Source organism: Salvelinus namaycush, unplaced genomic scaffold (genome assembly GCF_016432855.1).
Source record: "Salvelinus namaycush isolate Seneca unplaced genomic scaffold, SaNama_1.0 Scaffold1317, whole genome shotgun sequence".
NCBI lineage: Eukaryota > Metazoa > Chordata > Actinopteri > Salmoniformes > Salmonidae > Salvelinus > Salvelinus namaycush.
In genome coordinates, this window is record NW_024058028.1 from 1 (window position 1) to 26,988 (window position 26,988).

Genomic DNA, 26,988 nt, shown 5'->3' on the forward strand with positions numbered 1-26,988 from the left:
AGAGGGAGGGAGGGATATAAAGGGAGGATATAGAAGGAGGGGGGATATAGAAGGAGGGATATAGAAGGGGGATATAGAAGGAGGGAGGATATAGAAGGAGGGAGGGATATAGAGGGAGGGATATAGAAGGAGGGGGGATATAGAAGGAGGGATATAGAAGGAGGAAGGGATATAGAAGGAGGGAGGGATATAGAAGGAGGAGGGATATAGAAGGAGGGAGGGATATAGAAGGAGGATATAGAAGGAGGGAGGGATATAGAAGGAGGGAGGGATATAGAAGGAGGGAGGATATAGAAGGAGGGAGGGATATAGAAGGAGGGATATAGAAGGAGGGAGGATATAGAAGGAAGGAGGGATATAGAAGGAGGGAGGGATATAGAAGGAGGGATATAGAAGGAGGGAGGGATATAGAAGGAGGGAGGGATATAGAAGGAAGGAGGGATATAGAAGGAGAGAGGGATATAGAAGGGGGGATATAGAAGGAGGGAGGATATAGAAGGAGGGCTATAGAAGGAGGGAGGGATATAGAAGGAGGAGGGACTATAGAAGGAGGGAGGGATACTAGAAGGAGGGAGGGATATGGAAGGAGGGGGGATATAGAAGGAGGAGGGATATAGAAGGAGGGAGGATATAGAAGGAGGGAAGATATAGAAGGAGGGAGGATATAGAAGGAGGGGGTATATAGAAGGAGGGATATAGAAGGAGGGAGGGATATAGAAGGAGGCGGGCTATGGAAGGAGGAGGGATATAGAAGGAGGGAGGATATAGAAGGAGGGAGGATATAGAAGGAGGGAGGGATATAGAAGGAGGGAGGGATATAAAGGGATGGATATAGAAGGAGGGGGGATATAGAAGGAGTGATATAGAAGAGGATATAGAAGGAGGGAGGCTTATAGAAGGAGGGAGGGATATAGAGGGAGCGGATATAGAAGGAGGGGGATATAGAAGGCGGGATATAGAAGGAGGGATATAGAAGGAGGGAGGGATATGGAAGTAGGGGGGATATAGAAGGAGGGAGGATATAGAAGGAGGGGGGATATAGAAGGATGGATATAGAAGGTGGGAGGGATATAGAAGGAGGGAGGATATAGGAGGGAGGGATATAGAAGGAGGAGGGATATAGAGGAGGGATATAGAAGGAGGGAGGATATAGAAGGAGGGGGGATATAGAAGGAGGGAGGATATAGAAGGAGGGATATAGAAGGAGGGAGGATATAGAAGGAGGGAGGATATAGATGGAGGGAGGGATATAGAAGGAGGGATATAGAAGGAGGGAGGGATATAGAAGGAGGAGGGATATAGAAGGAGGGAGGGATATAGAAGGAGGGAGGGATATGGAAGGAGGGGGGATATAGAAGGAGGAGGGATATAGAAGGAGGGAGGATATAGAAGGAGGGAAGATATAGAAGGAGGGAGGATATAGAAGGAGGGGGTATATAGAAGGAGGGATATAGAAGGAGGGAGGGATATAGAAGGAGGGCGGGATATGGAAGGAGGAGGGATATAGAAGGAGGGAGGATATAGAAGGAGGGAGGATATAGAAGGAGGGAGGATATAGAAGGAGGGAGGGATATAGAGGGAGGGAGGGATATAAAGGGATGGATATAGAAGGAGGGGGGATATAGAAGGAGGGATATAGAAGGAGGGATATAGAAGGAGGGAGGATATAGAAGGAGGGAGGGATATAGAGGGAGGGATATAGAAGGAGGGGGGATATAGAAGGAGGGATATAGAAGGAGGGATATAGAAGGAGGGAGGGATATGGAAGTAGGGGGGATATAGAAGGAGGGAGGGATATAGAAGGAGGGGGGATATAGAAGGATGGATATAGAAGGAGGGAGGGATATAGAAGGAGGGAGGATATAGGAGGGAGGGATATAGAAGGAGGGAGGGATATAGAAGGAGGGATATAGAAGGAGGGAGGATATAGAAGGAGGGGGGATATAGAAGGAGGGAGGATATAGAAGGAGGGATATAGAAGGAGGGAGGATATAGAAGGAGGGAGGATATAGATGGAGGGAGGGATATAGAAGGAGGGGGGATATAGAAGGAGGGAGGGATATAGAAGGAGGATATAGAAGGAGGGAGGATATAGAAGGAAGGAGGATATAGAAGGAGGGAGGGATATAGAAGGAGGGGGGATATAGAAGGAGGGAGGGATATAGAAGGAGGGAGGATATAGAAGGAGGGAGGGATATAGAAGGAAGGATATAGAAGGAGGGAGGGATATAGAAGGAGGGAGGGATATAGAAGGAGGGAGGGATATAGAGGGAGGGTGGATATAGAAGGAGGGAGGGATATAGAAGGAAGGATATAGAAGGAGGGAGGGATATAGAAGGAGGAGGGATATAGAAGGAAGGAGGGATATAGAAGGAGGGAGGGATATAGAAGGAGGGATATAGAAGGAGGGAGGGATATAGAAGGGGAGGGATATAGAAGGAGGGAGGGATATGGAAGGAGGGGGGATATAGAAGGAGGGGGGATATAGAAGGAGGGAGGATATAGAAGGAGGGATATAGAAGGAGGGAGGATATAGAAGGAGGGAGGGATATAGAGGGAGGGGGGATATAGAAGTAGGGAGGGATATAGAAGGAAGGAGGGATATAGAAGGAGGGAGGGATATAGAAGGATGAGGGATATAGAAGGAGGGAGGGATATGGAAGGAGGGGGGATATAGAAGGAGGGAGGATATAGAAGGAGGGATATAGAAGGAGGGAGGATATAGAAGGAGGGAGGGATATAGAGGGAGGGGGGATATAGAAGTAGGGAGGGATATAGAAGGAAGGAGGGATATAGAAGGAGGGAGGGATATAGAAGGATGAGGGATATAGAAGGAGGGAGGGATATGGAAGGAGGGGGGTATAGAAGGAGGGAGGATATAGAAGGAGGGGGGATATAGAAGGAAGGAGGGATATAGAGGGAGGGGGGATATAGAAGGAGGGATATAGAAGGAGGGGGGATATAGAAGGAGGGATATAGAAGGAGGGAGGGATATAGAAGGAGGGAGGGATATAGAAGGAGGGAGGGATATGGAAGGAGGAGGGATATAGAAGGAGGGAGGATATAGAAGGAGGGAGGATATAGAAGGAGGGAGGATATAGAAGGAGGGGTATATAGAAGGAGGGATATAGAAGGAGGGAGGGATATAGAAGGAGGGAGGGATATGGAAGGAGGAGGGATATAGAAGGAGGGAGGATATAGAAGGAGGGAGGGATATAGAGGGAGGGAGGGATATAAAGGGATGGATATAGAAGGAGGGGGGATATAGAAGGAGGGATATAGAAGGAGGGATATAGAAGGAGGGAGGATATAGAAGGAGGCAGGGATATAGAGGGAGGGATATAGAAGGAGGGGGGATATAGAAGGAGGGATATAGAAGGAGGAAGGGATATAGAAGGAGGGAGGGATATAGAAGGAGGAGGGATATAGAAGGAGGGAGGGATATAGAAGGAGGGATATAGAAGGAGGGAGGGATATAGAAGGAGGGAGGGATATAGAAGGAGGAGGATATAGAAGGAGGGAGGGATATAGAAGGAGGGAGGGATATAGAAGGAGGGATATAGAAGGAGGGAGGATATAGAAGGAAGGAGGGATATAGAAGGAGGGAGGGATATAGAAGGAGGGATATAGAAGGAGGGAGGGATATAGAAGGAGGGAGGGATATAGAAGGAAGGAGGGATATAGAAGGAGAGAGGGATATAGAAGGGGGATATAGAAGGAGGGAGGGATATAGAAGGAGGGATATAGAAGGAGGGAGGGATATAGAAGGAGGAGGGATATAGAAGGAGGGAGGGATATAGAAGGAGGGAGGGATATGGAAGGAGGGGGGATATAGAAGGAGGAGGGATATAGAAGGAGGGAGGATATAGAAGGAGGGAAGATATAGAAGGAGGGAGGATATAGAAGGAGGGGGTATATAGAAGGAGGGATATAGAAGGAGGGAGGGATATAGAAGGAGGCGGGATATGGAAGGAGGAGGGATATAGAAGGAGGGAGGATATAGAAGGAGGGAGGATATAGAAGGAGGGAGGGATATAGAAGGAGGGAGGGATATAAAGGGATGGATATAGAAGGAGGGGGGATATAGAAGGAGGGATATAGAAGGAGGGATATAGAAGGAGGGAGGATATAGAAGGAGGGAGGGATATAGAGGGAGGGATATAGAAGGAGGGGGATATAGAAGGAGGGATATAGAAGGAGGGATATAGAAGGAGGGAGGGATATGGAAGTAGGGGGGATATAGAAGGAGGGAGGGATATAGAAGGAGGGGGGATATAGAAGGATGGATATAGAAGGAGGGAGGGATATAGAAGGAGGGAGGATATAGGAGGGAGGGATATAGAAGGAGGGAGGGATATAGAGGAGGGATATAGAAGGAGGGAGGATATAGAAGGAGGGGGGATATAGGAGGGAGGATATAGAAGGAGGGATATAGAAGGAGGGAGGATATAGAAGGAGGGAGGATATAGATGGAGGGAGGGATATAGAAGGAGGGGAGATATAGAAGGAGGGAGGATATAGAAGGAGGGATATAGAAGGAGGGAGGATATAGAAGGAAGGAGGATATAGAAGGAGGGCGGGATATAGAAGGAGGGGGGATATAGAAGGAGGGAGGGATATAGAAGGAAGGAGGGATATAGAAGGATGAGGGATATAGAAGGATGAGGGATATAGGAGGGAGGGATATGGAAGGAGGGGGGATATAGAAGGAGGGAGGATATAGAAGGAGGGGGGATATAGAAGGAGGGAGGGATATAGAAGGAGGGATATAGAAGGAGGGAGGATATAGAAGGAAGGAGGGATATAGAAGGAGGGAGGGATATAGAAGGAGGGATATAGAAGGAGGGAGGGATATAGAAGGAGGGAGGGATATAGAAGGGGGGATATAGAAGGAGGGAGGGATATAGAAGGGGGGATATAGAAGGAGGGAGGGATATAGAAGGAGGGATATAGAAGGAGGGAGGGATATAGAAGGAGGAGGGATATAGAAGGATGCAGGGATATAGAAGGAGGGAGGGATATGGAAGGAGGGGGGATATAGAAGGAGGAGGGATATAGGAGGAGGGAGGATATAGAAGGAGGGAAGATATAGAAGGAGGGAGGATATAGAAGGAGGGGGTATATAGAAGGAGGGATATAGAAGGAGGGAGGGATATAGAAGGAGGGCGGGATATGGAAGGAGGAGGGATATAGAAGGAGGGAGGATATAGAAGGAGGGAGGATATAGAAGGAGGGAGGGATATAGATGGAGGGAGGGATATAAAGGGATGGATATAGAAGGAGGGGGGATATAGAAGGAGGGATATAGAAGGAGGGATATAGAAGGAGGGAGGATATAGAAGGAGGGAGGGATATAGAGGGAGGGATATAGAAGGAGGGGGGATATAGAAGGAGGGATATAGAAGGAGGGATATAGAAGGAGGGAGGGATATGGAAGTAGGGGGGATATAGAAGGAGGGAGGGATATAGAAGGAGGGGGGATATAGAAGGATGGATATAGAAGGAGGGAGGGATATAGAAGGAGGGAGGATATAGGAGGGAGGGATATAGAAGGAGGGAGGGATATAGAGGAGGGATATAGAAGGAGGGAGGATATAGAAGGAGGGGGGATATAGAAGGAGGGAGGATATAGAAGGAGGGATATAGAAGGAGGGAGGATATAGAAGGAGGGAGGATATAGATGGAGGGAGGGATATAGAAGGAGGGATATAGAAGGAGGGAGGGATATAGAAGGAGGAGGGATATAGAAGGAGGAGGGATATAGAAGGAGGGAGGGATATAGAAGGAGGGAGGGATATAGAAGGAGGAGGGATATAGAAGGAGGGAGGATATAGAGGGAGGGAAGATATAGAAGGAGGGAGGATATAGAAGGAGGGGGTATATAGAAGGAGGGATATAGAAGGAGGGAGGGATATAGAAGGAGGGCGGGATATGGAAGGAGGAGGGATATAGAAGGAGGGAGGATATAGAAGGAGGGAGGATATAGAAGGAGGGAGGGATATAGAGGGAGGGAGGGATATAAAGGGATGGATATAGAAGGAGGGGGGATATAGAAGGAGGGATATAGAAGGAGGGATATAGAAGGAGGGAGGATATAGAAGGAGGGAGGGATATAGAGGGAGGGATATAGAAGGAGGGGGGATATAGAAGGAGGGATATAGAAGGAGGGATATAGAAGGAGGGAGGGATATGGAAGTAGGGGGGATATAGAAGGAGGGAGGGATATAGAAGGAGGGGGGATATAGAAGGATGGATATAGAAGGAGGGAGGGATATAGAAGGAGGGAGGATATAGGAGGGAGGGATATAGAAGGAGGGAGGGATATAGAAGGAGGGATATAGAAGGAGGGAGGATATAGAAGGAGGGGGGATATAGAAGGAGGGAGGATATAGAAGGAGGGATATAGAAGGAGGGAGGATATAGAAGGAGGGAGGATATAGATGGAGGGAGGGATATAGAAGGAGGGGGGATATAGAAGGAGGGAGGGATATAGAAGGAGGGATATAGAAGGAGGGAGGATATAGAAGGAAGGAGGATATAGAAGGAGGGAGGGATATAGAAGGAGGGGGGATATAGAAGGAGGGAGGGATATAGAAGGAGGGAGGATATAGAAGGAGGGAGGGATATAGAAGGAAGGATATAGAAGGAGGGAGGGATATAGAAGGAGGGAGGGATATAGAAGGAGGGAGGGATATAGAGGGAGGGTGGATATAGAAGGAGGGAGGGATATAGAAGGAAGGATATAGAAGGAGGGAGGGATATAGAAGGAGGAGGGATATAGAAGGAAGGAGGGATATAGAAGGAGGGAGGGATATAGAAGGAGGGATATAGAAGGAGGGAGGGATATAGAAGGAGGAGGGATATAGAAGGCGGGAGGGATATGGAAGGAGGGGGGATATAGAAGGGGGGGGGATATAGAAGGAGGGAGGATATAGAAGGAGGGATATAGAAGGAGGGATGATATAGAAGGAGGGAGGGATATAGAGGGGGGGGGGATATAGAAGTAGGGAGGGATATAGAAGGAAGGAGGGATATAGAAGGAGGGAGGGATATAGAAGGATGAGGGATATAGAAGGAGGGAGGGATATGGAAGGAGGGGGGTATAGAAGGAGGGAGGATATAGAAGGAGGGGGGATATAGAAGGAAGGAGGGATATAGAGGGAGGGGGGATATAGAAGGAGGGATATAGAAGGAGGGGGGATATAGAAGGAGGGATATAGAAGGAGGGAGGGATATAGAAGGAGGGAGGGATATAGAAGGAGGGAGGGATATGGAAGGAGGAGGGATATAGAAGGAGGGAGGATATAGAAGGAGGGAGGATATAGAAGGAGGGAGGATATAGAAGGAGGGGGTATATAGAAGGAGGGATATAGAAGGAGGGAGGGATATAGAAGGAGGGAGGGATATGGAAGGAGGAGGGATATAGAAGGAGGGAGGATATAGAAGGAGGGAGGGATATAGAGGGAGGGAGGGATATAAAGGGATGGATATAGAAGGAGGGGGGATATAGAAGGAGGGATATAGAAGGAGGGATATAGAAGGAGGGAGGATATAGAAGGAGGGAGGGATATAGAGGGAGGGATATAGAAGGAGGGGGGATATAGAAGGAGGGATATAGAAGGAGGAAGGGATATAGAAGGAGGGAGGGATATAGAAGGAGGAGGGATATAGAAGGAGGGAGGGATATAGAAGGAGGGATATAGAAGGAGGGAGGGATATAGAAGGAGGGAGGGATATAGAAGGAGGGAGGATATAGAAGGAGGGAGGGATATAGAAGGAGGGAGGGATATAGAAGGAGGGATATAGAAGGAGGGAGGATATAGAAGGAAGGAGGGATATAGAAGGAGGGAGGGATATAGAAGGAGGGATATAGAAGGAGGGAGGGATATAGAAGGAGGGAGGGATATAGAAGGAAGGAGGGATATAGAAGGAGGGAGGATATAGAAGGAGGGAGGGATATAGAGGGAGGGAGGGATATAAAGGGATGGATATAGAAGGAGGGGGGATATAGAAGGAGGGATATAGAAGGAGGGATATAGAAGGAGGGAGGATATAGAAGGAGGGAGGGATATAGAGGGAGGGATATAGAAGGAGGGGGGATATAGAAGGAGGGATATAGAAGGAGGAAGGGATATAGAAGGAGGGAGGGATATAGAAGGAGGAGGGATATAGAAGGAGGGAGGGATATAGAAGGAGGGATATAGAAGGAGGGAGGGATATAGAAGGAGGGAGGGATATAGAAGGAGGGAGGATATAGAAGGAGGGAGGGATATAGAAGGAGGGAGGGATATAGAAGGAGGGATATAGAAGGAGGGAGGATATAGAAGGAAGGAGGGATATAGAAGGAGGGAGGGATATAGAAGGAGGGATATAGAAGGAGGGAGGGATATAGAAGGAGGGAGGGATATAGAAGGAAGGAGGGATATAGAAGGAGAGAGGGATATAGAAGGGGGGATATAGAAGGAGGGAGGGATATAGAAGGAGGGATATAGAAGGAGGGAGGGATATAGAAGGAGGAGGGATATAGAAGGAGGGAGGGATATAGAAGGAGGGAGGGATATGGAAGGAGGGGGGATATAGAAGGAGGAGGGATATAGAAGGAGGGAGGATATAGAAGGAGGGAAGATATAGAAGGAGGGAGGATATAGAAGGAGGGGGTATATAGAAGGAGGGATATAGAAGGAGGGAGGGATATAGAAGGAGGGCGGGATATGGAAGGAGGAGGGATATAGAAGGAGGGAGGATATAGAAGGAGGGAGGATATAGAAGGAGGGAGGGATATAGAAGGAGGGAGGGATATAAAGGGATGGATATAGAAGGAGGGGGGATATAGAAGGAGGGATATAGAAGGAGGGATATAGAAGGAGGGAGGATATAGAAGGAGGGAGGGATATAGAGGGAGGGATATAGAAGGAGGGGGATATAGAAGGAGGGATATAGAAGGAGGGATATAGAAGGAGGGAGGGATATGGAAGTAGGGGGGATATAGAAGGAGGGAGGGATATAGAAGGAGGGGGGATATAGAAGGATGGATATAGAAGGAGGGAGGGATATAGAAGGAGGGAGGATATAGAAGGAGGGAGGGATATAGAAGGAGGGAGGGATATAGAGGAGGGATATAGAAGGAGGGAGGATATAGAAGGAGGGGGGATATAGGAGGGAGGATATAGAAGGAGGGATATAGAAGGAGGGAGGATATAGAAGGAGGGAGGATATAGATGGAGGGAGGGATATAGAAGGAGGGGGGATATAGAAGGAGGGAGGATATAGAAGGAGGGATATAGAAGGAGGGAGGATATAGAAGGAAGGAGGATATAGAAGGAGGGAGGGATATAGAAGGAGGGGGGATATAGAAGGAGGGAGGGATATAGAAGGAAGGAGGGATATAGAAGGATGAGGGATATAGAAGGATGAGGGATATAGGAGGGAGGGATATGGAAGGAGGGGGGATATAGAAGGAGGGAGGATATAGAAGGAGGGGGGATATAGAAGGAAGGAGGGATATAGAGGGAGGGGGGATATAGAAGGAGGGATATAGAAGGAGGGAGGGATATAGAAGGAGGGATATAGAAGGAGGGAGGGATATAGAAGGAGGGAGGGATATAGAAGGAGGGGGGATATAGAAGGAGGGATATAGAAGGAGGGAGGGATATAGAAGGAGGGAGGGATATAGAAGGAGGGAGGGATATAGAAGGAGGGATATAGAAGGAGGGAGGGATATAGAAGGAGGAGGGATATAGAAGGAGGGAGGGATATAGAAGGAGGGATATAGAAGGAGGGAGGGATATAGAAGGAGGGAGGGATATAGAAGGAGGGAGGGATATAGAAGGAGGGATATAGAAGGAGGGAGGGATATAGAAGGAAGGAGGGATATAGAAGGAGGGAGGGATATAGAAGGAGGGATATAGGAGGGAGGGATATAGAAGGAGGGAGGGATATAGAAGGAGGGAGGATATAGAAGGAAGGAGGCATATAGAAGGAGGGATATAGAAGGAGGGAGGATATAGAAGGAGGGATATAGAAGGAGGGAGGATATAGAAGGAGGGAGGATATGGAAGGAGGAGGGATGTAGAAGGAGGGAGGGATATAGAAGGAGGGAGGGATATAGAAGGAGGGAGGGATATAGAAGGAGGGAGGGATATAGAAGGAGGGAGGGATATAGAAGGAGGGAGGGATATAGAAGGAGGGATATAGAAGGAGGGAGGGATATAGAAGGAGGGAGGGATATAGAAGGAGGGAGGGATATAGAAGGAGGGAGGGATATAGAAGGAGGGAGGGATATAGAAGGAGGGAGGGATATAGAAGGAGGGAGGGATATAGAGGGAGGGAGGGATATAAAGGGATGGATACAGGGATTGTTTTAGAGCCTAATAATGACTGTCTGCCACTGGAAACCTAGTCCAGTCCACTGTGGTTGTATCAAGGCCCTTATTGAACTGTGTTTCATTCTTTGTTTTATGTATTGAACATCTTAGGGAGTGAGGGAATTATTGTAATGTTGGTTTATGTGTCAATTAATCCCATAAGGGATTGGCGATTTGACAAGAAAATAAAATGTCATTTTCATGAATTCATTCATTCATCTTCATCTTCCTGTGCTGTTGACATGTTAGCTGGTTACTGTGTGAACACCACCACCCTCCTCTAACCACCTGTCTGTCCCCCCTGCAGTCCACCTGGTGTCAGAGACCATCCAGGGAGTAACAGCCACTGCCACCGGGGTCCAATACCAACAATCGTGGCTATGTATACTGTAAGTCAGGGTTCCCCAACTGGCGGCCCGCGGGTGATTTTATTCGGCGCTTTGCTTGTTACGCTGTCTGTGATTTATTTAGAATTGATGGCACACTTAACTTCTCTGCGCTACGGATCCCTTTTACGGGATCACTTTCCTAAACAACCGCTAGAATTGCAGGGCACCAAATGCATAAATATTACTAAAAATATTTATAATCATGCAATCACAAGTGAAATATACCACAACACAGCTTAGCTTGTTGTTAATCCACCTATCGTGTCAGATTTTGAAAATATATTTTACAGCGAAAGAAATCCAAGCTTTTGTGAGTGTAGCTTTCAATGCTACAACAGCTAGCCGCAAATTAGCATCGTCACGAAAGTCAGAAAAGCAATAAAATTAATCACTTACCTTAGATAATCTTCGGATGTTTGCACTCACGAGACTCTCAGTTACACAATAAATGTTATTTTTGTGTAACATTCGTTCTCCTCCTCGTCTGAGGAGGAGCATGGATCGGACCAATATGCAGCGTAGGTTGAATCCATAATGATTTATTTAAAGAAAGACGAACACGAAGCACACTTGATGAATTACAAAACAACAAACGACGTAAACAGACCTGAACATGAGAACTTACAGACAACGAAGAACGCACGAACAGGAACAAACTAACAAACGAAACAGTCCCGTGTGGCACAAACACTGACACAGGAACAATCACCCACAAACAAACAGTGTGAACAGCCTACCTTAATATGGTTCTCAATCAGAGGAAATGTAAAACACCTGCCCCTGATTGAGAACCATATCAGGCTAATTGAAAAGAACCCAACATAGAAACACATAACATAGAATGCCCACCCAGCTCACGTCCTGACCATACTAAACAAAGACAAAATAAAGGAAATAAGGTCAGGAACGTGACATTTTGTTCGATAAATATGACTTTTATCACAAAAAAACGCCATTTGGGTGGCGCGTTATGTTGCGTTATGTTGAGAAAACTACAGCCTCGTTCCGGTCCTGAAAGGAAGATGAAAATTTCCAAACGTATCAGATACAAAAATATTACTAAAAATATTTATAATCATGCAATCACAAGTGAAATATACCAGAACACAGCTTAGCTTGTTGTTAATCCACCTATCGTGTCAGATTTTGAAAATATATTTTACAGCGAAAGAAATCCAAGCTTTTGTGAGTGTAGCTTTCAATTCTACAACAGCTAGCCTTATATTAGCTTGGTTAGCTTGGTCATGAAAGTCAGAAAAGCAATAAGATTAATCGCTTACATTTGATATTCTTCAGATGTTTCCACTCACGAGACTGCCAGTTACACAACAAATGTTCTTTTTGTTCGATAAATATTACTTTTATCACAAAAAAACTCGATTTGGGTTGCGCATTATGTTGAGAAAACCAAAGCCGTGTTCCGTACGACAAATTCCAAAAAGTATCCGTAATGGTCGTAGAAACATGTCAAATGTTTTTTATAATCAATCCTCAGGTTGTTTTTAACAAACATAATCGATAATATTTCACCATAACCTATTCATTAAGAGAGAAAAGGAAAATGGGGAGCCCCTCTCTCGCGCGCAGGAAATATTCAGAGGACACCTGACTACTTTTGAAAAGACTCGCTCATTTGTCAAAATAAAAGCCTGAAACTATGTCTAAAGCCTGGTCACAGTCTGAGGAAGCCATTAGAAAAGGAATCTGTTTGATACCCCTTTAAATGGAGGTTAGACGGGCCAGGGAACACAGATTTTTTTTAATTTTTATATCACTTCCAGGTTACATTTTCTGAGGTTTTTGCTTGCAGAATAAGTATTGTTATACTCACAGACAATATTTTGACAGTTTTGGAAACTTTGGAGTGTTTTCTATCCTAATCTGTAAATTATTCTACGATTTGGGCCAGAGAAAATGTCCGTTTACGTTGGGCACGTTAATTAAAAAAGAAAGAATCTGACCCTAGCGCTAAGAAGTTAGCCAGCATGACAACCACTGCGTTCCGCAGCGATAAGCCATCCCATCTGCTTGGTGCTTAGTAGCCTTTACACCTCCAGGTTGTGTAAGGGCTATATGACCAAGAAGGAGAGTGATGGAGTGCTGCATCAGATGACCTGGCCTTCACAATCACCCGACCTCAACCCAATTGAGATGGTTTGGGATGAGTTGGACCGCAGAGTGGGTCTCCCAAGGCACTGCATCTCAGTGCTAGAGGCGTCACTACATACCCTGGTTCGATTCCAGGCTGTATCACAAGCCGTGATTGGAAGTCCCATAGGGCGGCGCACAATTGGCCCAGCGTCATCCGTAAGTAAGAATTTGTTCTTAAAACTGACTTCCCATGTTAAATAAAGGTTCAATAAAAAAATTAAAACCTGCCAACAAGTGCTCAGCATATGTGGGAACTCCTTCAAGACTGTTGGAAAAACATTCCAGGTGAAGCTGGTTGAGAGAATGCCAAGAGTGTGCAAAGCTGTCATCAAGGCAAAGGGTGGCTACTTTGAAAAATATATTAACACTTTTTTGGTTACTACATGATTCCATATGTGTTATTTCATAGTTTTGATGTCTTCACTACTTTTCTACAATGTAGAAAATAGTCAAAATAAAGAAAAACCCTTGAATGAGTAGGTGTGTCCAAACTGGTACTGTAGGCTTGCCATAACAAAGGGGCTGAATACTTCTGAAATGAAATCTGAAATGTCTTGAGTCAATATGTAATTCATTTGTAACAATTTTGAAAAACATAATTCCACTTACTTTGACATTATGGGGTATTGTGTGTAGGCCAGTAACAAATCGCAATTTAATCAATTTTAAATTCAGGCTGTAACAAAACAACATGGAAAAAGTCAAGGAGTGTGAATACTTTCTTAAGTAAGGTTTAAAATTATAATGTTTTAGTCAAATATTATATTTTGGGGGGCTTCTTGCAGTCAATTTGCAGTCTACAAGTTATTTGTAATTATTGTACAGTGCATTTGGAAAGTATTCAGACTCCTTGACTTTTTCAACATTTTGTTACGGCTTATTCTAAAATGTATTAAATACTTTTTCCCCTCATCCATCTTAACACAATACCCCATAATGACAAAGCAAAAACAGGTTTTAATTAAACAGAAATATCTGATTTACATAAGTATTCAGACCCTTTGCTATGAGACTCTCTATGTTTTATGACCTCTGTATGATGCTTTATAACTAATTGAAGGATTTTCTGAAATTATTCCACATCTCTGAATTTGCTCAAATTTAGCCCTAGATAAAGGTTTGTCCATTTAAAAAGCAGTGCATTGAGTTACAGGCATACATTGCTTTGATTGTAAGGGACGGAAATGTACAGTTATGGATATAACTACTGTTCCCTGAAGGAAGGAACAAGGTATAACATACTATGGGGAGTCAACAACCAATCCTATTCACCTGAAGCAAACTGAAATCACGGCTCACACAGAGCATCCAGGACCAAAGCCAGGTCCCAGGTCGGTGCCATAGGCCTTAGACACTGGTCTGAGCCGACGCACGACTTTCAGGAACCGCACTACCCGAGGATGAGACCCCTGAGTAGAGCCATCAATCCATACATGACACACCGAGATGGCTGCCATATATACTGTACTTTCACTGTGGAAAAACAAAGGCCCTGCTCAAATCAAATCAAATTGTATTTGTCACATACACATGGTTAGCAGATGTTAATGCGAGTGTAGCGAAATGCTTGTGCTTCTAGTTCTGAAAATGCAGTAATAACCAACGAGTAATCTAACCTAACAATTTCACAACAGCTACCTTATACACACAAGTGTAAAGGAATGAAGAATATGTACATCAAAATATATGAATGAGTGATGGTACAGAACGGCATAGGCAAGATGCAGTAGATGGTATCGAGTACAGTATATATGAGATGAGTAATGTAGGGTATGTAAACATAAAAGTGCATAGTTTAAAGTGGCTAGTTATAACATTTTTCATCAATCTTTACATTATTAAAGTGGCTGGAGTTGACTCAGTATGTTGGCAGCAGCCACTCGATGTTAGTGGTGGCTGTTTAACAGTCTGATGGCCTTGAGATAGAAGCTGTTTTTCAGTCTCTCGGTCCCAGCTTTGATGCACCTGTACTGACCTCGCCTTCTGGATGATAGCGGGGTGAACAGGCTGTGGCTCGGGTGGTTGTTGTCCTTGATGATCTTTATGGCCTTCCTGTGACATCGGGTGGTGTAGGTGTCCTGGAGGGCAGGTAGTTTGCCCCCGGTGATGCGTTGTGCAGACCTCACTACCCTCTGGAGAGCCTTACGGTTGTGGGCGGAGCAGTTGCCGTACCAGGCGGTGATACAGCCCGACAGGATGCTCTCGATTGTGCATCTGTAGAAGTTTGTGAGTGCTTTTGGTGACAAGCCAAATTTCTTCAGCCTCCTGAGGTTGAAGAGGCGCTGCTGTGCCTTCTTCACAACGCTGTCTGTGTGGGTGGACCAATTCAGTTTGTCCATGATATGTACACCGAGGAACTTAAAACTTTCCACCTTCTCCACTACTGTCCCGTCGATGTGGATAGGGGGGTGCTCCCTCTGCTGTTTCCTGAAGTCCACAATCATCTCCTTTGTTTTGTTGACGTTGAGTGTGAGGTTATTTTCCTGACACCACACTCCGAGGGCCCTCACCTCCTCCCTGTAGGCCGTCTCGTCGTTGTTGGTAATCAAGCCTACCACTGTAGTGTCGTCCGCAAACTTGATGATTGAGTTGGAGGCGTGCATGGCCACGCAGTCGTGGGTGAACAGGGAGTACAGGAGAGGGCTCAGAACGCACCCTTGTGGGGCCCCGGTGTTGAGGATCAGCGGGGTGGAGATGTTGTTACCTACCCTCACCACCTGGGGGCGGCCCGTCAGGAAGTCCAGGACCCAGTTGCACAGGGCGGGGTCGAGACCCAGGGTCTCGAGCTTGATGACGAGTTTGGAGGGTACTATGGTGTTAAATGCTGAGCTGTAGTCGATGAACAGCATTCTCACATAGGTATTCCTCTTGTCCAGATGGGTTAGGGCAGTGTGCAGTGTGGTTGCGATTGCGTCGTCTGTGGACCTATTGGGTCGGTAAGCAAATTGGAGTGGGTCTAGAGTGTCAGGTAGGGTGGAGGTGATATGGTCCTTGACTAGTCTCTCAAAGCACTTCATGATGACGGAAGTGAGTGCTACGGGGCGGTAGTCGTTTAGCTCAGTTACCTTAGCTTTCTTGGGAACAGGAACAATGGTGGCCCTCTTGAAGCATGTGGGAACAGCAGACTGGGATAAGGATTGATTGAATATGTCCGTAAACACACCAGCCAGCTGGTCTGCGCATGCTCTGAGGATGCGGCTGGGGATGCCGTCTGGGCCTGCAGCCTTGCGAGGGTTAACACGTTTAAATGTTTTACTCACGTCGCCTGCAGTGAAGGAGAGTCCGCAGGTTTTGGTAGCGGGCCGTGTCTGTGGCACTGTATTGTCCTCAAAGCGAGCCAATAAGTTGTTTAGTCTGTCTGGGAGCAAGACATCCTGGTCCGCGTCGGGGCTGGTTTTCATTTTTGTAATCCGTGATTGACTGTAGACCCTGCCACATACCTCTCGTGTCTGAGCCGTTGAATTGCGACTCTACTTTGTCTCTATACTGACGCTTAGCTTGTTTGATTGCCTTGCGGAGGGAATAGCTACACTGTTTGTATTCGGTCATGTTTCCGGTCACCTTGCCCTGGTTAAAAGCAGTGGTTCGCGCTTTCAGTTTCGCGCGAATGCTGCCATCAATCCACGGTTTCTGGTTTGGGAATGTTTTAATAGTTGCTGTGGGTACGACATCGCCGATGCACTTGCTAATAAACTCGCTCGCCGAATCAGCGTATTCGTCAATGTTGTTGTTTGACGCAATGCGAAACATATCCCAGTCCACGTGATCGAAGCAATCTTGAAGCGTGGAATCAGATTGGTCGGACCAGCGTTGAACAGACCTGAGCGCGGGAGCTTCCTGTCTTAGTTTGTGTCTATAGGCTGGGAGCAACAAAATGGAGTCGTGGTCAGCTTTTCCGAAAGGAGGGCGGGGGAGGGCCTTATATGCGTCGCGGAAGTTAGAATAACAATGATCCAGGGTTTTACCAGCCCTGGTTGCACAATCGATATGCTGACAGAATTTGGGGAGCCTTGTTTTCAGATTAGCCTTGTTAAAATCCCCAGCTACAATGAATGCAGCCTCAGGATATGTGGTTTCCAGTTTACATAGAGTAAAATGTAGTTCGTTCAGGGCCATCGATGTGTCTGCTTGGGGGGGGAATATACACGGCTGTGATTATTATCGTAGATAATGCAGTTGACATTTGATTGTGAGGAATTCTAAGTCAGGTGAACAGAAGGACTTGAGTTCCTGTATGTTGTTATGATCACACCACGTCTCGTTAATCATAAGGCATACCCCCCCGCCCTTCTTCTTACCAGAAAGATGCTTGTTTCTGTCGGCGCGATGCGTGAAGAAACCAGCTGGCTGCACCGACTCCGATAGCGTGTCTCGAGTGAGCCATATTTCCGTGAAGCAAAGAACGCTACAGTCTCTTATGTCTCTCTGGAATGCTACCCTTGCTCGGATTTCATCTACCTTGTTGTCAAGAGACTGGACATTGGCGAGTAGTATGCTCGGGAGCGGTGCGCGATGTGCCTGTCTCCGGAGCCTGACCAGAAGACCGCTTCGTCTGCCCCTTTTTCGGCGTCGTTGTATTGGGTCGCTGGCTGGGATCCAATCCATTGTCCTTGGTGGTGGGCCAAACAGAGGATCCGCTTCGGGAAAGTTGTATTCCTGGTCGTAATGTTGGTGAGTTGACGTTGCTCTTATATCCAATAGTTCCGTCTGGGATCCGATCCATTGTCCTGGGTGGTCCAATAGTTCCTCCCGACTGTATGTAATAAAACCTAAGACTACCTGGGGTACTAATGTAAGAAAAAACACGTAAAAAAACAAAATACTGCATAGTTTACTAGGAACGCGAAGCCAGGCGACCATCTCTGTCGGCGCCTGAAAAGCTCCTGCGAGAAAATCCACCAAACGGCTCTGAAAAGGAGAAAGTCCAACCCTCTCGTAAAGGGCGCACGCACCGACTGTATAGTCGTAATTATTCCAATACATGCTGACCCTTCAACATCGGAAGGAAACGCTTCAGCTCAAGCAAAACAGTCAGTAGTTCTAGGTAATTGATATGCAGTGGCATTTGCGCTGTTGACCAAATCACTATTTCCGAGTAGCCCACACACAGCGCTCTCCATCCCAGTAAGGATGAGTCTGTTGTGATGACACTGCCCGGCCAATGAAAACCCCTTGCAACTGCAGTCATGGGTCTCTTCAAGGAGTCAACGCACGGCGGGGATACCTTGAGCAACCGATGGCAGTGGCAAGATGCGTCTAGATGTGCAGCGATCAGCCAGCGCTGAAACAGATACAGCAACAGAAGTCCCAGAAGCACCACAGCTATCATAAAGGAACCGTACCAGACAGATCTAGAATGAAAACCCTCCTCTGTTTGGACAAAAATGCATGATTCAGAACCGAGTCCAGAACGAGACCCAGAAACTGAATATCAAACAACTTTTCTTGTGATTCCCTAGTGAGACTGAATATGGAAACCAGTGTGGAAGTGTAGAGCTCCACCTGTTCCCTCCGCTCCGCTACAACTAGCCAATCATCCAGATAGGCCAATACTCTGATCCCACAGCATGGCACCGGTGCCAAACCCACCTCCACCACCATAAAAAAGGTGCAGAGCGATAGGGAGAGCCCGAAAGGCAGAACCAGAAACTTGTAGGCCATCATATGGACGTGTACCAATCCATGGGGCCTACCGACTGCAATAGCCGGTGAAGTGTGAGAATTTTGAACTTGCAAACCTTGAGGTGATTTTTAAAAAACACCAAGTTCATGATGGGGCGTAACATTCCATCACAAGGTCACAAATAGCCTGCTTTGAAGATGATGTGTTATAACCTGTATTATGTGTAATAACCTGTGTGATGTGGTATAATATGTTTGTGTTATAACCTCGTTATGATGTGTTATAACCTGTGTGATGTGGTATAACCTGTGTGATGTGGTATAATATGTTTGTGTTATAACCTCGTTATGATGTGTTATAACCTGTATTATGTGTTATAACCTGTGTGATGTGGTATAATATGTTTGTGTTATAACCTGTATTATGTGTTATAACCTGTGTGATGTGGTATAATATGTTTGTGTTATAACCTCGTTATGATGTGTTATAACCTGTGTGATGTGGTATAATATGTTTGTGTTATAACCTCGTTATGATGTGTTATAACCTGTGTGATGTGGTATAATATGTTTGTGTTATAACCTCGGTATGATGTGTTATAACCTGTGTGATGTGGTATAATATGTTTGTGTTATAACCTCGTTATGATGTGTTATAACCTGTGTGATGTGGTATAATATGTTTGTGTTATAACCTCGTTATGATGTGTTATAACCTGTGTGATGTGGTATAATATGTTTGTGTTATAACCTCGTTATGATGTGTTATAACCTGTGTGATGTGGTATAATATGTTTGTGTTATAACCTCGTTATGATGTGTTATAACCTGTGTGATGTGGTATAATATGTTTGTGTTATAACCTCGTTATGATGTGTTATAACCTGTGTGATGTGGTATAATATGTTTGTGTTATAACCTCGTTATGATGTGTTATAACCTGTGTGATGTGGTATAATATGTTTGTGTTATAACCTCGTTATGATGTGTTATAACCTGTGTGATGTGGTATAATATGTTTGTGTTATAACCTCGTTATGATGTGTTATAACCTGTATTATGTGTAATAACCTGTGTGATGTGGTATAATATGTTTGTGTTATAACCTCGTTATGATGTGTTATAACCTGTGTGATGTGGTATAATATGTTTGTGTTATAACCTCGTTATGATGTGTTATAACCTGTGTGATGTGGTATAATATGTTTGTGTTATAACCTCGTTATGATGTGTTATAACCTGTATTATGTGTAATAACCTGTGTGATGTGGTATAATATGTTTGTGTTATAACCTCGTTATGATGTGTTATAACCTGTGTGTTGTGTTATAACCTCTGTTTTCCCAGCTGCAATGTGAAGAGTCTCCTGAGACGTCATGTCTGTATCTCTCGTCTGGAGCGGCCTCAGAACTGGGGAGAGAACTGCTGTGAAGTCCGTTATGTCATCCTCATCCTGGCCCCACTCAAAATGGTAACTATGTCACCCTCTTCCTGGCCCCACTCAAAATGGTAACTATGTCATCCTCATCCTGGCCCCACTCAAAATGGTAACTATGTCACCCTCTTCCTGGCCCCACTCAAAATGGTAACTATGTCATCCTCATCCTGGCCCCACTCAAAATGGTAACTATGTCATCCTCATCCTGGCCCCACTCAAAATGGTAACTATGTCACCCTCTTCCTGGCCCCACTCAAAATGGTAACTATGTCATCCTCATCCTGGCCCCACTCAAAATGGTAACTATGTCATCCTCATCCTGGCCCCACTCAAAATGGTAACTATGTCACCCTCATCCTGGACCCACTCAAAATGGTAACTATGCCACCCTCATCCTGGACCCACTCAAAATGGTAACTATGTCACCCTCATCCTGGACCCACTCAAAATGGTAACTTTGCCATACTTTACAAACCCTTTACATTCTGTCCAGCTTTTCCTTTATACTTCAGTCTTACGGTCTAACCTCAACCCCCTTTTCCTTCTCAAATTTGTTTGCTCTTTGCCCCACTCATAGTTATCCTCTTCTCTAGAGCTGGGTTATATAAAGCCATATCACGATAAATTTACTAATGTATTGCGATAACGATAAATCTGCGATAGATTATGATATATTATTTTGGGGGAGGTGCTAGAGCTGGCAGATATAGACAAAGGGTTATATTGCAATAAACATTACCATTTTGCTCGATAATAACAAATACAACAATATATACAATGTATATTTATCTTGTATGGACAGTTACTTTACATTAGCAGCAGGGCTCTAGACCATTTTATTCCAGTGCCAAGTAAGACAACTGAGATGGTAGCCTATGATTCAAAAAGTAAGCTATTTCATCTAACAACCTGTCAAAATAGGATCCAAAATGATCAGATTTCTAGAACTGCCATAGGCCCAAAAATATGAAACATCCTGCTCCATCCCTGACTAAATACATTGTTCAGTTGTCAGAATTTTAAAATCACAAATAGAAAATATTTAGAGGTTGTTTACCTGTTTTCTAACAGTTATTACTAACTTAAGGGGCCAAGACAAATGTGCCGAATGGCGTTGATAACCAGGTGCTAATGCGTCTCTTTCCTCACTGAATGAATGTCGTCAATTGATGAATGGCCGACAGAAACCAGAAAGATGTGATCTCACAATCTGAATGATAAGGGTGAAGAGGATGATTGAATTTAGAACAATAGTGTAATGATGATGAAGAATTGTGGGAGGTCTAATGATTTCATTATGAAAGGATGGAAATGGAATATAATTTACCCTCAGAGAGTCAAATCAGACACTGAACATACAACGTGTGTAGTTGTCACGCCTACTCCCACTTCCTCTCTGCAGCTCTCGACATCGACGGTCTACTAACCACCGACCCTGGCAACAATCATTATCGTTACAAACACCTAGTCTCCATCATTACACACACCTGGTCCCCATCATTACACATACCTGGTCTCCATCATTACACACACTTGGTCCCCATCATTACACACACCTGGTCTACATCATTACACACACAACTGGTCTACATCATTACATACACCTGGTCTCCATCATTACACACACCTGGTCTCCATCATTACACACACCTGGTCCCCATCATTACACACACCTGGTCTCCATCATTACACACACCTGGTCCCCATCATTACACACACCTGGTCTCCATCATTACACACACCTGCTCCCCATCATTACACACACCTGCTCCCCATCATTACACACACCTGGTCCCCATCATTACACACACACCTGGTCCCCATCATTACACACACCTGGTCCCCATCAGTACACACACCTGCTCCCCATCATTACATACACCTGGTCCCCATCATTACACATACCTGGTCTCCATCATTACACACACTTGGTCCCCATCATTACATACACCTGGTCTCCATCATTACACACACCTGGTCTCCATCATTACCTACACCTGGTCTCCATCATTACACACACCTGGTCTCCATCATTACCCACACCTGGTCCCCATCATTACACACACCTGGTCTCCATCATTACACACACCTGCTCCCCATCATTACACACACCTGCTCCCCATCATTACACACACACCTGGTCCCCATCATTACACACACCTGCTCCCCATCATTACACACACCTGCTCCCCATCATTACACACACACCTGGTCCCCATCATTACACACACCTGGTCCCCATCAGTACACACACCTGCTCCCCATCATTACATACACCTGGTACCCATCATTACACACACCTGCTCCCCATCATTACATACACCTGGTCCCCATCATTACACACACCTGGTCTCCATCATTACACACACCTGCTCCCCATCATTACATACACCTGGTACCCATCATTACACACACCTGCTCCCAATCATTACATACACCTGGTCCCCATCATTACCCACACCTGGTCCCCATCATTACACACACCTGGTCTCCATCATTACACACACCTGGTCTACATCATTATATACGGAGGAGGTCAGGGACCTGGCCGTGTGGTGGCAGGACAACAACCTCTCCCTCAATGTGATCAAGACAAAGGAGATGATTGTGGACGACAGGAAAAAGAGAACAGAGCACGTCCCCATTCTCATCGACGGGGCTGCAGTGGAGCAGGTTGAGAGTTTCAGGTTCCTTGGTGTCCACACCACCAACAAACTAACATGATCCAAGCACACCAAGACAGTCGTGAAGAGGGCACAACAAAACCTATTCCAGCTCAGGAGACTGAAAAGATTTGGCATGGGTCCTCGAATCCTCAAAAGGTTCTACAGCTGCAACATCGAGAGCATCCTGACTGGTTGCATCACTGCCTGGTATGGCAATTGCTCGGCCTCGGACCGCAAGGCACTACAGAGAGTAGAGGTCGACCGATTAATCGGAATGGCCGACTAATTAGGGCCGGGAATTTTGGACGCCAATTTTGCAGATTTTTTATTTTATTTTTTACACCTTTATTTAACTAGGCAAGTCAGTTAAGAACAAATTCTTGTTTTCAGTGACGGCCTAAGAACGGTGGGTTAACTGGCTCGTTCAGGGGCAGAACGACAGATTTTTACCTTGTCAGCTCAGGGATTCAATCTTTCAACCTTACGGTTAACTAGTCCAATGCTCTAACCACCTGCTTTACATTGCACTCCACGAGGAGACTGCCTGTTACGCGAATGCAGTAAGAAGCCAAGGTAAGTTACTAGCTAGCATTAAACTTATCTTACAAAAAACAATAAATCAATTATAATCACTAGTTATAACTACACATGGTTGATGATATTACTAGTTTATCTAGCGTGTCCTGCGTTGCATATAATCGATGCGGTGGCATTCGCGAAAAAGGACTGTCGTTACTCCAACGTGTACCTAACCATAAACATCAATGCCTTTCTTAAAATCAATATACAAAAGTATATATTTTTAAACCTGCATATTTAGCTAAAATAAATCCAGGTTAGCAGAATCCTAATGGTCAAAGGTATATGAAATACAAATCGTATAAAGAGAAATAGTCCTATAATTCCTATAATAACTACAACCTAAAACTTCTTACCTGGGAATATTGAAGACTCATGTTAAAAGGAACCACCAGCTTTCATATGTTCTCACGTTCTGAGCAAGGAACTTAAACGTTAGCTTTCTTACATGGCACATATTGCACTTTTACTTTCTTCTCCAACACTTTGTTTTTGCATTATTTAAACCAAATTGAACATGTTTCATTATTTATTTGAGGCTAAATTGATTTTATTGATGTATTACATTAAGTTAAAATAAGTGTTCTTTCAGGATTGTTGTAATTGTCATTATTACAAAGAGAAAAAAAATAGGCCGATTAATCGGTATCGGCTTTTTTCGGTCCTCCAATAATCGGTATCGGCGTTGAAAAATCATAATCGGTCGACCTCTAACAGAGAGTAGTGCAAACGGCCCAGTACATCACTGGGAACTAGCTTCCTGCCATCCAGGACCTATATAATAGGCGGTGTCAGAGGAAGGCCCTAAAAATTGTCTCCCTGCTACCGCATGGCAAGCGGTACCAGGGGGCCAAGTCTAGGACCAAGAGGCTTCTAAACAGCTTCTACCCCCAAGGCATAAGACTCCTGATCACCTAATCAAATGGCTACCCCGACTATTTGCATTGCCCCCCCATACTCCCTCTTTTACACCGTTGCTACTCTCTAGTTATCATCTATGCATAGTCACTGTAATAACTCTACCTACATGTACATACTACCTCAACTAACCGGTGCCCCTGCACATTGACTCTGTACCGGTACCCCTCTGTATATAGTCTCACTATTGTTATTTTACTGCTGCTCTTTAATTACTTGTTACTTTCATTTCTTATTCTTATCCATATTTTTTTTAAATTGCATTGTTGGTTAGGGGCTCGTAAGTAAGCTTTTCACCTGTTGTATTCCACACGAGATTTGATTTGAATGAATACGCCCCTGATCACACGCAAACACAGTTAACTTTCATAGCAGCCACATACAAACAACATGATCACTTTGCTTGTTGTAATTCCTTCTCTGATCTACGCACTCCCCTCCTCTCTCACCTCTTGTGGACTTCAGTGCACAACACATCAGCTGTCTGTGACCAGGCGAAAAAACCTTTCCAAGCCAAAGCTGCCTCTCATAACCGCTAACCGCTACACACAGCCTGCATCGTAGTCACCATATTATCTAACGTCATAGTCAACATAGCTAATATAACTAATGCGTTAGTAAACGCGCTACAATCATGCAGTACAGTGTACAGTCAGCAAGCAGTTTAGCATTTACCCAGGAGGCAATAATTTGTTAAATCCAAAAGCTTACCTTGACTTGGAAGAGTTCCAATGTTGGATAGCCATAGCCAACTAGCTAACATAGCATCCCTCTCTGTTTGAGTAGGCTAAACTAGCTATATAGCTAAGCTTACTAAGTAACTGAAAGTTTTTAAAAAGTACAACGAAATAAATCTCTTTCTCTCTCTCTCTCTCTCTTGCTTCTTCTTAATTTTGTTTTAATTGTAAGGGAAGTAGAAATAGGCTATACGTCTTCCAATAGGACTGTAGAATTATAAACTCTTTCTAAACAAATAACTCTTGTTGATATATTTTTACATGGATATATTTCCACAAATATTTATTCACGCAATTCATCCTTTACGATTGTTTTGCACTATTTATCAAGCATTGGTGCCTATGTTTGACGGAGGATGATGTGGGGGAAGCCAGGGGTGAGACGGAGGATGAGGTGGGGGAAGCCAGGGGTGAGATGGAGGACGAAGTGGGGGAAGCCAAGGGGGAGACGGAGGATGAGGTGGGGGAAGCCAGGGGTGAGACGGAGGACGAAGTGGGGGAAGCCAGGGGGTGAGACGGAGGACGAAGTGGGGGAAGCCAGGGGTGAGACGGAGGATGAGGTGGGGGAAGCCAGGGGTGAGACGGAGGATGAGGTGGGGGAAGCCAGGGGTGAGACGGAGGATGAGGTGGGGGAAGCCAGGGGGGAGACGGAGGATGAGGTGGGGGAGGCCAGGGGTGAGACGGAGGACGAAGTGGGGGAAGCCAGGGGTGAGACGGAGGACGAAGTGGGGGAAGCCAGGGGTGAGAGGGAGGATAAGGTGGGGGAAGCCAAGGGTGAGACAGACGATGAGGTGGAGGAAGCCAGGGGTGAGACGGAGGACGAAGTGGGGGAAGCCAGGGGTGAGACGGAGGACGAAGTGGGGGAAGCCAGGGGTGAGACGGAGGATAAGGTGGGGGAAGCCAGGGGTGAGACGGAGGATGAGGTGGGGGAAGCCAGGGGTGAGACGGACGATGAGGTGGAGGAAGCCAAGGGGGAGACGGAAGATGAGGTGGGGGAAGCCAGGGGTGAGACGGAGGATGAGGTGGAGGAAGCCAGGGGTGAGACGGACGATGAGGTGGAGGAAGCCAAGGGGGAGACGGAGGATGAGGTGGGGGATACCAGGGGGAGACGGAGGATGAGGTGAGGGAAGCCAGGGGGAGACGGAGGATGAGGTGGGGGAAGCCAAGGGGGAGACGGACGATGAGGTGGGGGAAGCCTAGGGGGAGATGGAGGATGAGGTGGGGGATGCCAGGGGGAGACGGAGGATGAGGTGGGGGAAGCCAAGGGGGAGACGGACGATGAGGTGGGGGAAGCCAAGGGGGAGATGGAGGATGAGGTGTGGTGCTATAACTCCCTGCTGTGTGATATGGTCTCTTCTTCTCTGTTTGATCGCAGTCTTCTCCTGCTCCTCCTCTTCCTCTTCCCCTTCATCTTCTTCTTCTTCTAATATGTTCATCAATAGACAGACTAAACAACTTGTTTGTTTTTTTGGTTTGGCCAGTCATAATGCTCTCTCTATCTCCTCTCCTCTGCACAGAAGAGTACGAAGACAGCGATGGAGCTCGGCAGGACATTTGGGACGTTATTCTCAGACATCTCATTTAGACAGAAGCTCCTAGAGACCAAGACACAGGAGGAGTTTAAAGAAGCCCTGGTGTTCCAACGACACCAGCTCACAGCAGCCAATCAGCAACCTGCTGCAGTGGAGGAGGAGGAGGAAGAAGAGGAGGAGACTGACCCACACTCCCACAAGCCACTCAAGGTGAGGCTCCCAACACCCAACACATGCGTCCCAGCTGGGCACATGAAGTGACATGAGCCCACCCCTACTCCAAAGCAAAGCTGTCATCAAGGCAAAGGGGGGCTACTTCGAAGAATCAAAAAAAAAAATTAACACTTGTTTGGTTACTATATGATTCCATATGTGTTATTTCATAGTTTTGACGTCTTCACTATTATTCCACAATGTAGAAAATAGTAAAAATAAAGAAAAACCCTTGAATGAGAAGGTGTGTCCAAACATTTGACTGGTACTGTAAATATTCAGACCCTTTACTCAGTACTTTGATGAAGCACATTTGGCAGCGATTACAGCCTCAAGTCTTCTTGGGTATGACACTACAAGCATGAGCCCACCCCTACCC

General features: G+C 45.7%; 1 protein-coding gene across 1 annotated transcript in view; it reads left to right on the forward strand.

Annotated features, from left to right (window-relative positions):
* Positions 1 to 10,671: 10,671 nt before the first annotated feature.
* The window catches only part of LOC120036364 (sodium bicarbonate transporter-like protein 11), a gene marked incomplete at its 5' end in the record, with an annotated part of 57,578 nt that continues 41,261 nt past the window's right edge, over positions 10,672 to 26,988 (forward strand). The window contains 3 exons of the mRNA XM_038982839.1: positions 10,672 to 10,753; positions 19,874 to 19,997; positions 26,382 to 26,606. Of these exons, the coding sequence (XP_038838767.1) occupies positions 10,672 to 10,753; positions 19,874 to 19,997; positions 26,382 to 26,606 (431 nt within the window). The remainder of the gene's footprint in view (positions 10,754 to 19,873; positions 19,998 to 26,381; positions 26,607 to 26,988) is intronic.